The following is a 13526-nucleotide window of genomic DNA, read 5'->3' on the forward strand; positions in this document are numbered from 1 at the left end:
TGTGAAACCAGTTTTCAGGGCTTGCTTCATTCTTTCAGATGGTTTTGAAGAACCTGAGAAAAGCTTCACAATGAGCACAGTGGGAAGTAATATCACTGCTTGTAAAAAGAGTTCCCATTCAGGATGTTCTGGTTTTATATTGTGATGCTGGGAAGCTTTCTTTACATATAACTATGGGTGAAATACAGCTCCACTTGCTGCTGTTACTAACAGGATTTAACATTTACAGAACACTTTGAAGGAAAAAGCAGTATAAAAATGCTTTGTTCTTACACAGTTACTCCATGAGGTGAAGATGTACAGGCAGTCACGTTTGGCTCACACACAAAACTATCTTAACAGATGTTTGGTTCAGCACAGAGTTCTTTCCTTTCACCTAACTGGAAACCAGGGTCCAAGCTGTAGTGGTGCTGTATTTACCCTGCAGGCACAAATACATTCACCTTCCAATCATCACTTAAGTGCAGTGTAACTCGTTCCACTGCAGGTGGTAATGCTGGCATTCACAGATTTCATCACAACATGCTGTTTTGCTTGTACATATCTGTGAAAAGACATCAACAGCAATGTTGCACTAGGTTGAGAACGCAGCCCCCCCCCCCAGCACACTCCTTTTATCTTGAAGTGTTGCCAGCTCAAACAGTATCGCAATGGTTGCAGAAGAGCACTTCTGACCTGCAAAAAAGAAGCTAACCCAGGCTGAACCTGTGTCACTTGCTCAAATTTCATTGGACTTTCAGAAAAATATTTAAATACCTATACTATGCCTCACATTATGATACTATTACTTACATTACAACTGTATTTATATTTGAACAACTATATTTCTGAGAGGAAACCATTCTGAATAATTTCTAATACTGTATTTTTTCCACTCTAGTTATGTTTCTAGAGATAGATCTGTGAAATGATTACACCACTTAATAGCCTCTATTTCAAAATTAAAGTGGCACTCAAGACATTTGGAGATTTTGGCTTTGGGAAGAGTAAAGGTGATGTCAAGAAGTAACAAAGCCCCCAAATAAGTTATTTTTACTGTCAATTTTCAAGCATAACCACTGAACCTGCTTCCTTATGTATTAATTTTGGTTTAAGTTTTGTGAAAATGGAATATCAAAAAAGGATAAATAATGAGACACAGGACTCAGACTAGTCTCTCTCTGTTACTCATAGGATTCTATATAGCAGCTCCAGCTGAATTTTAAATACTTGCCCTGCAAGACTTTTGTTAGTTCCTCATAGCATCAGGTGGCTGGATACAAAAGGCACATTGACTCAACTACATATACAGTAAGATGCTTCCAAGAAAGCCCTTTTCCAGGTTCAAGCAGTGAAAATTTCCTGAGGCTTTATACCCATGTGCCAACAATCTTTCTAATACTATCAAAAGATAGACTTTCAAAGAGCAGTGGGCCAGGCTTGACTGGCACCTGACACTGGCAAAGGCACCAAAGCTTATTTGTAGGCAAGTCACTTCCAAGACAGACATCTTTGCTCATTATTTAATTAGATTTCCTTTAAATCTTTTTTGGCAGTTTATTGGGACAAAACAAGGTCAGAAAGAGAAAAGGTGGCAAGGTCTGAGTGTAAGATGATCCTCTGTTCTGTCTCTGCAAAAGATTTAAGAACATTTATGTCTTCAGAATACAATTGTATTTGAACAGTGTGTAACAGCAAGGAAAACATTCATCAAAATACCATATTATTAAAAGTAGCTTAGATGGATTTTAAATGGACCAGCCATTAGAAGCTATTGAGACCCACCTGATCAGCCATGAACTCTGAGAAGTTAAGTGTGATGGCTTGGGAGAACTTAAATATTGGGACTCAAATAAATGCACAACTGAAGAGAAAAGGCAGAGTTATAAACACCAATATAATTTGTTGATGCAAACATACATAGTGGTCCCCTTCTCTAATCTTTTATAAAGTTGCTAAGACAACTTTGTCTTGGCTAGCAGAGTACCAGATTTCAGTCCACACAGTGTAAGGGAGAAAAGTTCCTGTGGCTTGATCCACTGATCCTGTTTGAAGGCCTGAGCTCCAGTCTATCTCGATCATCTTTCTTGCTTGGTCAGTTTTCTCTCAGGATGAACAGCTCACTTTAAGATCCTTGGCCCAAGCTGGGAGTAACCTGCTCTCACTGCAGCCTGCTGTCTCTGTAAGGGGTGTTGTAAGATCTGCTGTAGCAGACAAACCTGTAAGTAATTAAAATGGGTAAGTTTTTATGCAAAATGTTTTCCTGAAAACAAGAAAAGTTTCTTCCACTTCACATTATGCACCCTCCTAGCTCCAGAAACTATTATTTTTGCTTACTATTTTTATACTTAAAGTTTGCTTACTATTATTAATGCTACTATTAATATAGTTGCTACTATTTATAAATAATACTACTTTTGTTAGTATTGTTAATAGTAATTGGTATTGGTACAGTGTTGATCTAAGTGTAGTATTGGTTCAAAAAGTAAATGCAACAACTCTTTCATTAACAATTATGCCAATTATTAATAAATATGTCAGGAAAGAATGAAATAATTTTACCTCTGAGAAATCATTCAAATTAGGTTTTTGCACTGCTGATTCTGCCATCCAATTCCTAGGATTAACAGCTGAAACCAAAAGTATATTCAGTTAAATTTAGTTAGACATATTCAACAAGAGGAAATACAGTCATTGAAACATGTCATTGAAATCTTCAAGAAGGTTTAATTTGCAGATCAAGGAAAAAAAATGCATAAAAAGGAAAAGGAACTAATCTACTTATTTTGATGAGCTGTTAAAGGAACCTTTTTAACTTGCATAATCAGTGTGTCAAAGTACCAAACAAAGACTACAGTAATACAGAACATCGCACTGATACACAAAGGGTTTCCTGTGGTGAACACCTGCAGACTTTTCAAATGTGATGAGTTTACCATGGCTTTGGTGCCTGCTATATTGTTGGAAAGCATATTTCAGTGTTGTCAGTACCTTCCTGGAGAGCATAAAAATTAGTATTACATTACTTAATTTGAATAGGAATTATTAAGATATCAATTAAAGTATATGTACTTAGATATCCCTTTTTCTATATCATGTATCAAAACTTTAGCCATAAAAGCCTCTAATGTTTATTTCTGCTGTATTTTTAGAAACTACTTTATCAACTTTCCTTTTAATTTCTTGTTAGGGATAGTGGGAGGTTCCCCAGATTTTTCCATAACTGTCTGCTGTATCTTTTTGGAAACACTGATTACCACTGCACTGCATCTCTCGCATGTGCCAGGCTGTGTCTAAACAGCAGTAGGGAAATTGAAGGGATAGAAAATGAAACTGCTGAATTAGTAAACCAGGCTACATGTTACAGGACAGCAACTAAGAACTCATAAAAGGCATCCTGTCAAACTGTATGCCAAAGAGGATTCTCATAAGCACACATGGCTTTTATTATCGATTTTTTAGCAGATAATGTCAGTCAACTGCAATTAAAGCCTAGCATTCTACTTCAGAAAGTTTTCATTTTAATGAACAAAACAATGTTACTGATTAACTGTAACAAACATTTCAAACTTGCATTGCAAATCTTAATTTGACGTGGGTCTGCATATTTTGCCAAATCCAGTAGCTGATTATTATGAAGAGATGAATTAGTGATAACAGAGACATTTCACCCATGGACTTGAAACCGGAAGTCTGTTATTTTTGGACATACACAAACTTATACTGTTCTTTCCCTTTCCATTTGTGTCTCAGCAGGTTTTATTTGCATAAATGTTACTTTTATATGTTTCTTTAAAAAAAATATACGTATATATTTATAAAATATTCCTGTAAATATCCTTACAGCGTATTTGAAAGATGATTTTAGAGAAAGCAGAATATTCATCAAAATCACCATCCCAAATTTCTCTCTACTCAATTAGTAAATAAAATTTCTCTAACCAATTATTTACGATGTGATTAATAAATCATATTAGGAGGGAGATGATCAGAAACAATATTTGGATAAAAGGATTAAACTTAATCTATTTCCATTTCCCAATACACTGTATTCTTGCATCTCCTTGTACTGCTTCCTCAGCTTGCAAACATAACTCGTTTATCCTAGCTGACTACCAAGACAATTGATGTCTTTGAGAACAGCTCTGACTGGCTCTTCCTAAGGTTCTGTGGTTAGACAATCACAGAACTTTATTCATATTAAATAGCTCCCCATACAGAATTAGTGCCTAGCACAGTGAACAGACTCCTCTGTAATAAAGCACTGCTTCTAAAAAGCACCATTTAACCAGACAACAAACTAGAATTTACTGAAGCTATGTAATCAGTAATGCATGATTATTTTATGTATCCAATACAATTAAATTCTGTTTGAAACAGAATGATAGCCATTTTAAACCACAAGATTTGACATACACAAGCATTACGCAAAGGGTCTTTATTTTATTTAGAAAAGTGAAGGACAAAAAATCACCCTATGCTGTACATGCTGGACTCTGGCTGCTCATGTTCCTGCCAGAAAGGACAAGGTGAAACTCTCTTACAAAATCAGAATATGGCCTGAAACCAGAAGCACTTCAGGTGGCATTTCCACTCCCTCCTTTATAAAAGCTGCACAGGTAATAGAACATTCCACCACAACATCCAGGTTCTGACTTCCATGAGAAAAAGGCAGAGGTGCAACCCATCCAGATACAGACATTCTTCATGTTCACATTACCCCTGTTCTGCATGTACTCCCAGATATTAAACAAAAGCCAAAAAATACAACCAGCTGTTTGGAACCCTGATAATCTCTACATAGTCTAACTGCTGAAAAACAGTGTTTTCCTACTTGGCAAAATAATCTGCTCTGGCCAAGTTTTTGATTTCATCTGGTAAATGGGTTTTCAATAACAAAGTGTGGTAACAATATAAAAAGAATATTTAAAAGGTGGAGAAGTTAACAAATGACTCATAAAAAAAAAAAACATAACTCACATTAAACCCATGACTCATACTAGAGGAGAATATTTGGCCCAGAAATATATTCTTAACAATAGAAAACTGTCAAGTTTCACAATGGCATTAAAAGTATCTAATTAAAACAAATGACAAGATAATTATGAAAGAGTAAGACAAGCCAGATAAGAAAAGGACAAAGCAGAAGACATTTTGTGCCCTTATGAGGATTTTATAATCTGGTCTACATTTTTTTTTTCCTGTTTCTTTTCTAAAGAAATACAATTAAAAACTTGTATTGGGATTTGGATTGTCAAAACTTTTTGAACAACTCCTAAGTTTAGGCAGTACAAGATAAAGCACTGCTAAGAACTAAAAAGTAAATGAAGAAAGAAAAAAGATAAAGATAATAAGTGATCGGCTTCAATGCCTCAAGGTAAGGTACTTTGAGGAGTGAGATATTTTACTACACTTAGTAATGATGAGGGAAAGGTGATGAATAATGAGGTGTAATGGCAATGGTCGGTCAGTACTAAAGACAGCAATATGAAATTTAGTGGGACTTACCAACCCACATAGAAGTCTAAAGAGCTGATGGTTTTGTCTTTAACATGAAATGCTGGATAAAAATGAACACTTGACTGAGTTGAGCCAGCTTTCTGCTGCAAATTGTACTGACAAGAGACAGCTGTTACAAGTAAATACTTAAACAAAAAAAAAAAAAACAAAACAACTAAACAAGAAACAAAACACAATTTAAAGAGACCACAAGGGGCATCAAAGAGATCTATTTAAATGTATGATGCAAAAGAGAACAAAAGCAAGAAAAGAACTCCATAAAAAAACTTCAGCCACACTGTTATGGAGCAGCTAGCAAAAATGCGACAAGATCTGTTGGGTTTTAAGAGTAAAATTAAATTTCAAAAAGAAATTAACATCAGTAGCCTGTTACAAATTTCTGCAGTTCTGCTGTATGGATATAGAGTGATGACCAATTATATGGAAGAAAACTTAACTAGCATAACCATGAATCTTTGCATATCAAGGCTGGACTGCTACCAAAACAGACCACTAGAACTACTGTGATCCTGAAAGCAAAACCTTTTCCTTGTTTTGTCTGTCCTCTATACCACAGGATGCATGTGGAAAAACATGATGCTGATTTGCAGAAGACCATCCCCAAACTAGGATCCTTTCTGATTTGGAATAAAAACTCAGAACATCATGATCTTCTCTAGAAGCAGATTCAAAAGCCACGGAAAAATACGAAGTGTGCTTAGACACTTTTCAGCATCAAATTTTAGCTAAGGAAAATAGCCAAGAGCCTCAGAGTCCCAAAGTTGAAACTTCTTAACCCTATCAAAACCCAGTGCTAAACCAAACCTTCCTTCTTGGTAACTGTTCTTATATTAACTTCCTAAAAATACAAGTAAAATTGTGAGAAATATCTAACAAAAGAGCACAGCCATTTCCACTAGAAATGAGACTAAAAGACCCTGCAAAGCAGCACAATGTTGAAGCTTATAATATCTCTTGTGCAGAATTTGATCAGATCCTGCATTTCCTTCATTCCCATTTGGCCACAGATTTTCAGTTGCTCATTGTATTTTACAGGCAAATTTCACAAATTTATCACAGCTGGTATTTTAACAAAAATTGTTAACCAAAGAAATCTCATCAGTTGCTCAGTGAAGGACAGAAAGTACAGACCACTCCTCCCATGTCATTTTTATGTATATCTCTGTGTCAAAACAGAACTACAATAGTAATTCTTCTGAAATCTAGCACAACCTAGAACCATAAAGACAAAAAAGGCATATGAAATCATGTTTGGGCCAGTTTACCAGATCTGCTAAAGATTTTGGAAAATCACTGAGGCTTAACATTGCCTGCTTTGGCAAACACACATCTGGTGTTATTTTTACACTTGAAACTGCCTCAGACTTACCAATTCAATCTCAAGAGGTACATAGTAACCCATTCTGAAAATAACTTGTGTTTACCCAGATCCCGGGGAGTCCAGGACTCCTGAAGAGAAAGAAACAGTTAATGGTGGGTAATGGGGATTTTGTTCCTGTTAAGAAAAAAAAACAAAGTAAAGCAAACAAATGTCTTTGGTTCAACCCCAGCCGGCAACTAAGCATCACACAGCCGCTTCCTCACTCTGCCTGGTGGGATGGGGAGAGAATCAGATGATGGGAGGGGAAAACTAAGGAGAATAGACACAATAGGAGATGAAAAAGGGTGAGAAGAGAGAACTTGAAAAAGGCAATTGGAGAGAAACTAGAGCTTGGAGCTGTGGCCTCCAGTGCTGGACAACAACAACAAACGAGGCTTCCCTGGCTGACTACACTGAGCTAACAGCTGCTTCATATTGCAGCTGATGCAAATACCAGAGAAAATAGCCAAAAAAGAGAGAAAGTAGCCAAAGCTCACAGACAAAGCATGCACTTCAGAGAAAGAACAGATTAGAAAGACATGGACATAGATAAAAGGAGGTAAACAGCAGATATACAAGAGAAAATGGGCAAAAGCTAAGTAAGGGAAATTAAAAGCAAGAACAAATTGAAGTTTAGATCACATCTGTGGAGTTTTTTTAGAGGAATATAATGAAAACCACATTTGAGTATAAAAATGAGTTAATATTACAGATGTGACTAAGAGCTGGGGGTCTGGCAGGTGGATTACAGGTGAGTGTGGGAGTCACGCATTAGTTCAAAGCTGTGCAGGGCTAAGCTGCTTTAGGAGGAATTTGAGAATGTTTCCAGTTAATACTAAACATAAGTATTCCCATTTCTTAGGTCAATTTTGGTGTGCAGCTTCAAAAAATGCAAGTGATCTACAGACCAATATGAAAACTTGCTTTGCTACTAGCAAAGTATTAACGTGAATAAACAGCAGATGAAATTACTTTCGTACTTTAAAAAATCTTTAAAAAAAATAGAACTTTCTACCAGCATAAAATTGTACCTGCTTTTACCACATCACTTCTGGGACTCGGAACTTGTGGGCTAAATAACACCCTTGCGTGGGAAAAAAGAAAAAAAAGGCCTAGTTTTCTTTCCAGACCATGTTCTTAGAAGCTTTCTTTTCAGAATTTCTCCCCTGCACTTTTATCTACTGATTATTTACCTAGCATCAAAGTCCAGTTCAACCATTTCAGTTATATTTCCACTTCTAAAGACTGCACTATATCCAGGTAAGAAGTTTTAATACTTCTATCTCTTTTGTACTTGGTCCTAAAGAATACATTTAGGCTGAGTTAGCAGCAACATGGGATGGGATACCAAGCTGAGCAGGACACAGTAACAAAATGTGTTCCTACGCTTCAAGCTCCATTTAGAACCCATCTTCTGTCCAAGGAAGGGCAGCAGCCACTATGGGCTGAGATTCTAGCAGGAGTTTATGACAAGATGGAATCTCACTTACCATTAGATACCAAGACAAGTGGATGAGCCTGAGAGCTGAGGTTTAGGCCACCTGGTAAACCCATGTTAGGAATAGTCTGAATGACCCAAGGTTGAACCTTTCCTTATGATCCCTGTCCAACTTCACTTGTGTCTTATGAAATACTATTGGAAGGTATTCTCCAGCAACATACACACACACAAAAAAAAAAAAAGAAAAAAGAAAAAGAAAAGGAAGGGTTGTGGGAGGAAAGCTCTTCCTAGCAGACCCATCTTGAATGTGAAATCACATTCCCACCTGTGTATGAATATTTATAACTGCTCATATTGGACCTGTACCAGAGGTGGAAAATCTGACTTCAGCCCACTTCATTAATGTATCTTTCATTAGCACTCTTTTTTTAATGTATCCTTCATTAACAGACACAGGCTTAACATGGGGTGGTAGCACAACACAGATATATGAGTCTCCCCCCCAACCCCGTCCCTTAATAACGTAACAACGACACATTTCCCAGACAAATCATGGCTTGAGACATCCTCTATTATATCAGGGTTATGTCCAACTTGCTTTACTCATTTAACTATTCCTAAAATTGGATTATTATATTAATACCTCAGGAATGTGGAGCTCCTTTAACTGGTCTTCAGTAGTTTCACTGAGCTGTCGAAATATTATTTCAATGACATTTACATTGAAAAGTCATTTCAATGTGAGGTCAGCCTTTGTATCTTCCATAAGCTAGTGAAATAAAGATAATTTCATCAGTGGTTTTGAAATATGTGGTATCCGTTCAGAACTTTCCCAACAAAATTAGCAAAGCAAACTCACTTTTAGGAGGAAAGCAATCAAATAATTATCATCCTCATTCTCCCCAAGACCCATATTTGTTTTAAATAGTTCTGTAAAGCTGAAAAATACTAACAAAGTAAGGAAACTGTTACATAATATTATTTATATTATTGTGACAAGGAGGTTTGAGTTCTGGAACTGCATATGGATGTAATAGCGGTCACCATACTACTTCAAAACCTGGGAAGCTCTGCAAAAACAAAAGCAATGTCAGATCTATGGAACTAAAATATTATTATGGGTACAATCCTACTGTACACTAAACAAAACTTCTTCTGACTGGTATCTCACAAACATTGTTATTCTGAATCTACTGGGATCTGTAGTGGGAAAAAGACTGAGGGGAAACATTTTCACAGGCTTCAAATATACAAACAGCTGCTGCAAAGAAGAAAAAATCCTTTTCATACTGAGTAAGATGTCATGAGTTTAAACTGCACAACTGAAGGTTTATATCAGGAATCTTTACAATAGGATATTAAAATACTACCTCATTACTTCAGGAGGATGCATGGTTTTTATCAGTAAGCATCTTAGAGAACAAGCTAGACAAACTTAGAATAGAAAACTGCGGGCAAAGAACCTACCTTAGTGAAAAGAGAGTGGACAACAGAACATCTAGGACCACCTGCCAGTCATATTTTGCTATTATTTATGGCTAATGAAAACCTTTCTCCCCTTCCTCCAACCTTACTCTGCCAATAATTACTTCAGAACCAATTTCCACTTAGAAAAGAAGATTTTTAAAGGCTAATCCCTTTCTTTCCTATGCATACGGTGATTAGATGGTCTCCCATCTCACTAGTTCTTTTAAGCATTAAGATATTTTAAGGATTACTTACAGCTGCTTTTGCCTGGGATCCAATAAAGGTTTTAGAGCTTGTAACAGCTTGCTTAGATTAAACAGCAAAACATAACATTTGCCTGGTTTCCCATTTTATACTTCCTTTCATCATCAGACGTGTTTGGAACAAGATCTGTCTCAAACAAAACATTACTTTTCCACAAGAGAGTAATTACAATAAACAATCAATGTTAAAATATTGACGTGTATCCACTGTTATATTTACATAGCAAACTAATAAAAGCCCTGAAGTTGCTAAATATTTAAAATTAGATCACAAGGTTACTTATTTACAGTGAATTAACTCAAGATCTATTATTTGGAAATATATTAAAGTATATAAATATAAATATACTTCCCCAACTTGCAGCGGGGGGGGGTGTCAACAAGTGGCTGGTGGGTTCTTAATTGCTAACTGGGGTCAATCCACCAGATCAAAAACCAGAAAAGCCCTGTGGTTTTGTTTGTTTCTTTGTTTTTCAAATACAATAGAAACAATATAACATTTATTCTCATGAGACTTCCTTAATTTGAGGCTGCAATCTCACAAAAACAGCGAGATAACAACTGACTCTGAAAATTATTATTTATAGGTTGCATCTGAGTAATCAAATAATACGCATTTATGTATATACTGGACCGATATCTATCAATCCCAGACTGACTGAATTCATACTTTCAAAGAAACACTGCCATGACTGTGTTGGTCTGATTTGTTTTCATCCAACATGTAATTGTTGTGACTATAAAGCTAGAACATGATGCATGCAAAGTTATTATATGACACTTTTGCTTTTGGCTGTTTACAGCAACAGAGTTTTTAATTTTCTAGGTTTCTGTTGTAGCATCTGTTCAATTCATGAAGTTCAACTGGAAACACTTATGAAAATAGGGTTAGTAGTGATATTTCATTAAAAAGACTTTTACTACTTGAATTGCCATGGAACTGGCCTCTGATAATTCCCCCCCCCCCCCCCCCAAATTCTTAAAACATCTCTTAAAACTCCTAATAATGTTAGTTTTTACATATACAGAAACTACATAAAGAATTTATTTTAAGTAAAAAAATACATTTAAAAACAGGTGGTACACTTACTTGGGTCATGAGAATCCATAAATCCAAATGGATCATAGTCTATTGTTATGGATAATAAACTGAAGTTATCTGTATTGTACACACCTACAATTAAACAAGAAGAAACAGAAGTTAAACTTCTACCTGAACTGTGTGGTCGATAGAAAATCTGCTGTGAAATAGATACACTGAATCTGCAGAACTTTGGAGCAGTTACCTTTCAGAAACTAGACTCTAGAAAATCAAGCTGTCTCTCTCACTCGACCTGACATGTATTTTAAGGACGAAAAAGAGAACCTGTTACTGCATTATCTTGCATCTGATTTCTATACCTAGGTGGCACTGTTCCCTTTTCATTTCAGTGCTGCACAGCATTGAAACAGCGTCTTGCAAATCGGTGATTAGCTGCTTCCTTGCAAGCTCGCTGCGTGCTGTATTAGCAATGCTATTGTCTTATTCATAATATAAATCTGAAGCAAAGGTGGTCAGCACTGTATCCTATTCACTATAAAAGGCCATGTTTTTAATCAAATTCAGAGCAACTAAACTTCTATATGACATTAACATATGGTCTTTGTACATCAGACTATCCCAACAATTCTGAGAACTATTGCTCCTATATTCTTGCTTCTGTCAGAAACACTCATGATTTGAAAGACTGGAATGTACTCCAGCTGAAAAAAAACACCTTTCTATATTAACACATAACAGATACTGCTGTAGGCAAAGACATCAGAAGAACTGAAGAACAAAGTGACAAATAAAAGCCATCTTTAAGTATATGACCATTAAAAGTTACTCCTGTAAAGCCAATGCTATCAGCTGCAGCTTACCATGTGCAAACCCCACAGACATCCACAATGCAATCAGATCTGCAGTCTCCAATAGACGACTGTTGAGAAAAATTCCTAAAATCAACACATCTTTTACATCAAGTCCTCTGAATCAAAAATATGGAATACAAGAAATATCATAAACATTTGATTCACTTTAGAAATATGTCATACATTCTATTTTTAAATGCATATCTCTGTCTGTCAGGACCTTTCATTCACATTCTAAGTTAAGCAACTGCACAACAGCCTTACCAGAAAAGGCTATATATGGTTAAATAAGTACATACGTATGCCCTAAAAGCAATTAAAGAGTAGAAAAGAAGAAATAAAGACACTATACATACCAGAGTATATACTATATAGACCGAATTTATATTAGCAAGAGAAAATTCATCACTTTATGGACACTGTTCACTTGAAATCCGAACAGAAAGAGAAAAAAAAAAAAAGAAACAGATAATGAAAGCTTCCCAATAAACATTTCCCCAATGAAAAGTGGTGGAAAATGTACATACTTGAGAGAAAAAAGATTTCAAGAAGCAGTTTTACTGAAAAGAATTAACAAACTTCAGCTAATAAAGCCTGGAAGCTTATTTCAAATTTAAAAACCTTCTAAAACTTGAAACTTTGAAAAGATTTGTATAATTTTTCTTCACATACTTGCAGAAAATAACTTTTTAAAAAAGACTTACATCTTTGAAGATACAAAGCTTTAAAGAGGAGCTGCGGACGTTTAGTACACTTAGGAGCTCCCTGTACACAGAGCCAGCCAGGGCCAGACACAGGAAGCTGTAAGCACCATCTACATGTGGGGTAGAGTAGCCTGGGCAAGGATTGGACCTGGGCAAAGGCTGTGTGGCTACACACACAAATGTCTAGATTCTACCTTCTAATCAGATTGTTGGGGCAAATCACTGAATTCTCCTCAAACTGTGATGATTTTATCAGAGTACCTAGCACTTAACCTTCAGAAGGGTGTCCAACCGAGTGTCTCTGGATTTTAGCTGGTTGCTCCAAAGCATCCTCTCTGAGAGGACCAATTCTGAGGAGGAAGCACAGTCACACTAGCCTTGGTGAGGCCTCCTTCAAAACAGGCAGAAAGGAGCTGTCTATTTTGTGTAAATACAATTGATCTTTACATGTGCTTTAAATCCAAACCAAACCAAAGCAAAACTTAAAACCTGTTCTTTAATTCAGTCTTTCGGTTTTAAAACTAAAATCTGCTGTGAGATTTAAAAAAAAAAAGACAGTATAGAGAGATGCTGGAAGTTAAACTGAATTATCAGTTATGACAATGTACATCTGCTGCCCATTTTTAAGCACCCCAGAACAATTTGTATTGCTCCTGAGGAAAAATGACCAACTTTTAAATATTTACAGTAGACCAAAAATTTGTCATGCTAATTGCCTGACACACATACTTCTGTGGTTCTGCATGTTTTTGGAGAATACTTTGTACAACATACTTATCCCAGTGATTTATTTCATATTTCTGTTAATTCAGCTTCACAGGCAACTATGAGAAATGTAGCAACTTATGCTTTAAATTTACAAATCTTTCCAAATCAAACAACTACCCCACTAGTGCTCA

At 36.0% G+C, this 13526-nt stretch overlaps 1 protein-coding gene across 1 annotated transcript; it reads right to left on the reverse strand.

The window, feature by feature from the left end:
• Positions 1-202: 202 nt before the first annotated feature.
• On the reverse strand, positions 203-13334 carry LOC130611669 (protein adenylyltransferase SelO-1, mitochondrial-like). The gene is given in 12 exon segments (XM_057432639.1): positions 203-544; positions 1765-2198; positions 6869-6948; positions 8944-9069; positions 9160-9238; positions 9320-9370; positions 10023-10087; positions 10090-10157; positions 11121-11204; positions 11933-11984; positions 11987-12007; positions 13314-13334. Coding segments are annotated over 11 exon segments (705 nt in total). The 3' UTR covers positions 203-544; positions 1765-2140.
• Positions 13335-13526: the final 192 nt, after the last annotated feature.

Source organism: Pezoporus wallicus, unplaced genomic scaffold, assembly GCF_028554395.1.
Source record: "Pezoporus wallicus isolate ANWC-B61680 ecotype Strahan unplaced genomic scaffold, APGP_CSIRO_Pwel_v1 scaffold_2584, whole genome shotgun sequence".
Lineage (NCBI taxonomy): Eukaryota > Metazoa > Chordata > Aves > Psittaciformes > Psittacidae > Pezoporus > Pezoporus wallicus.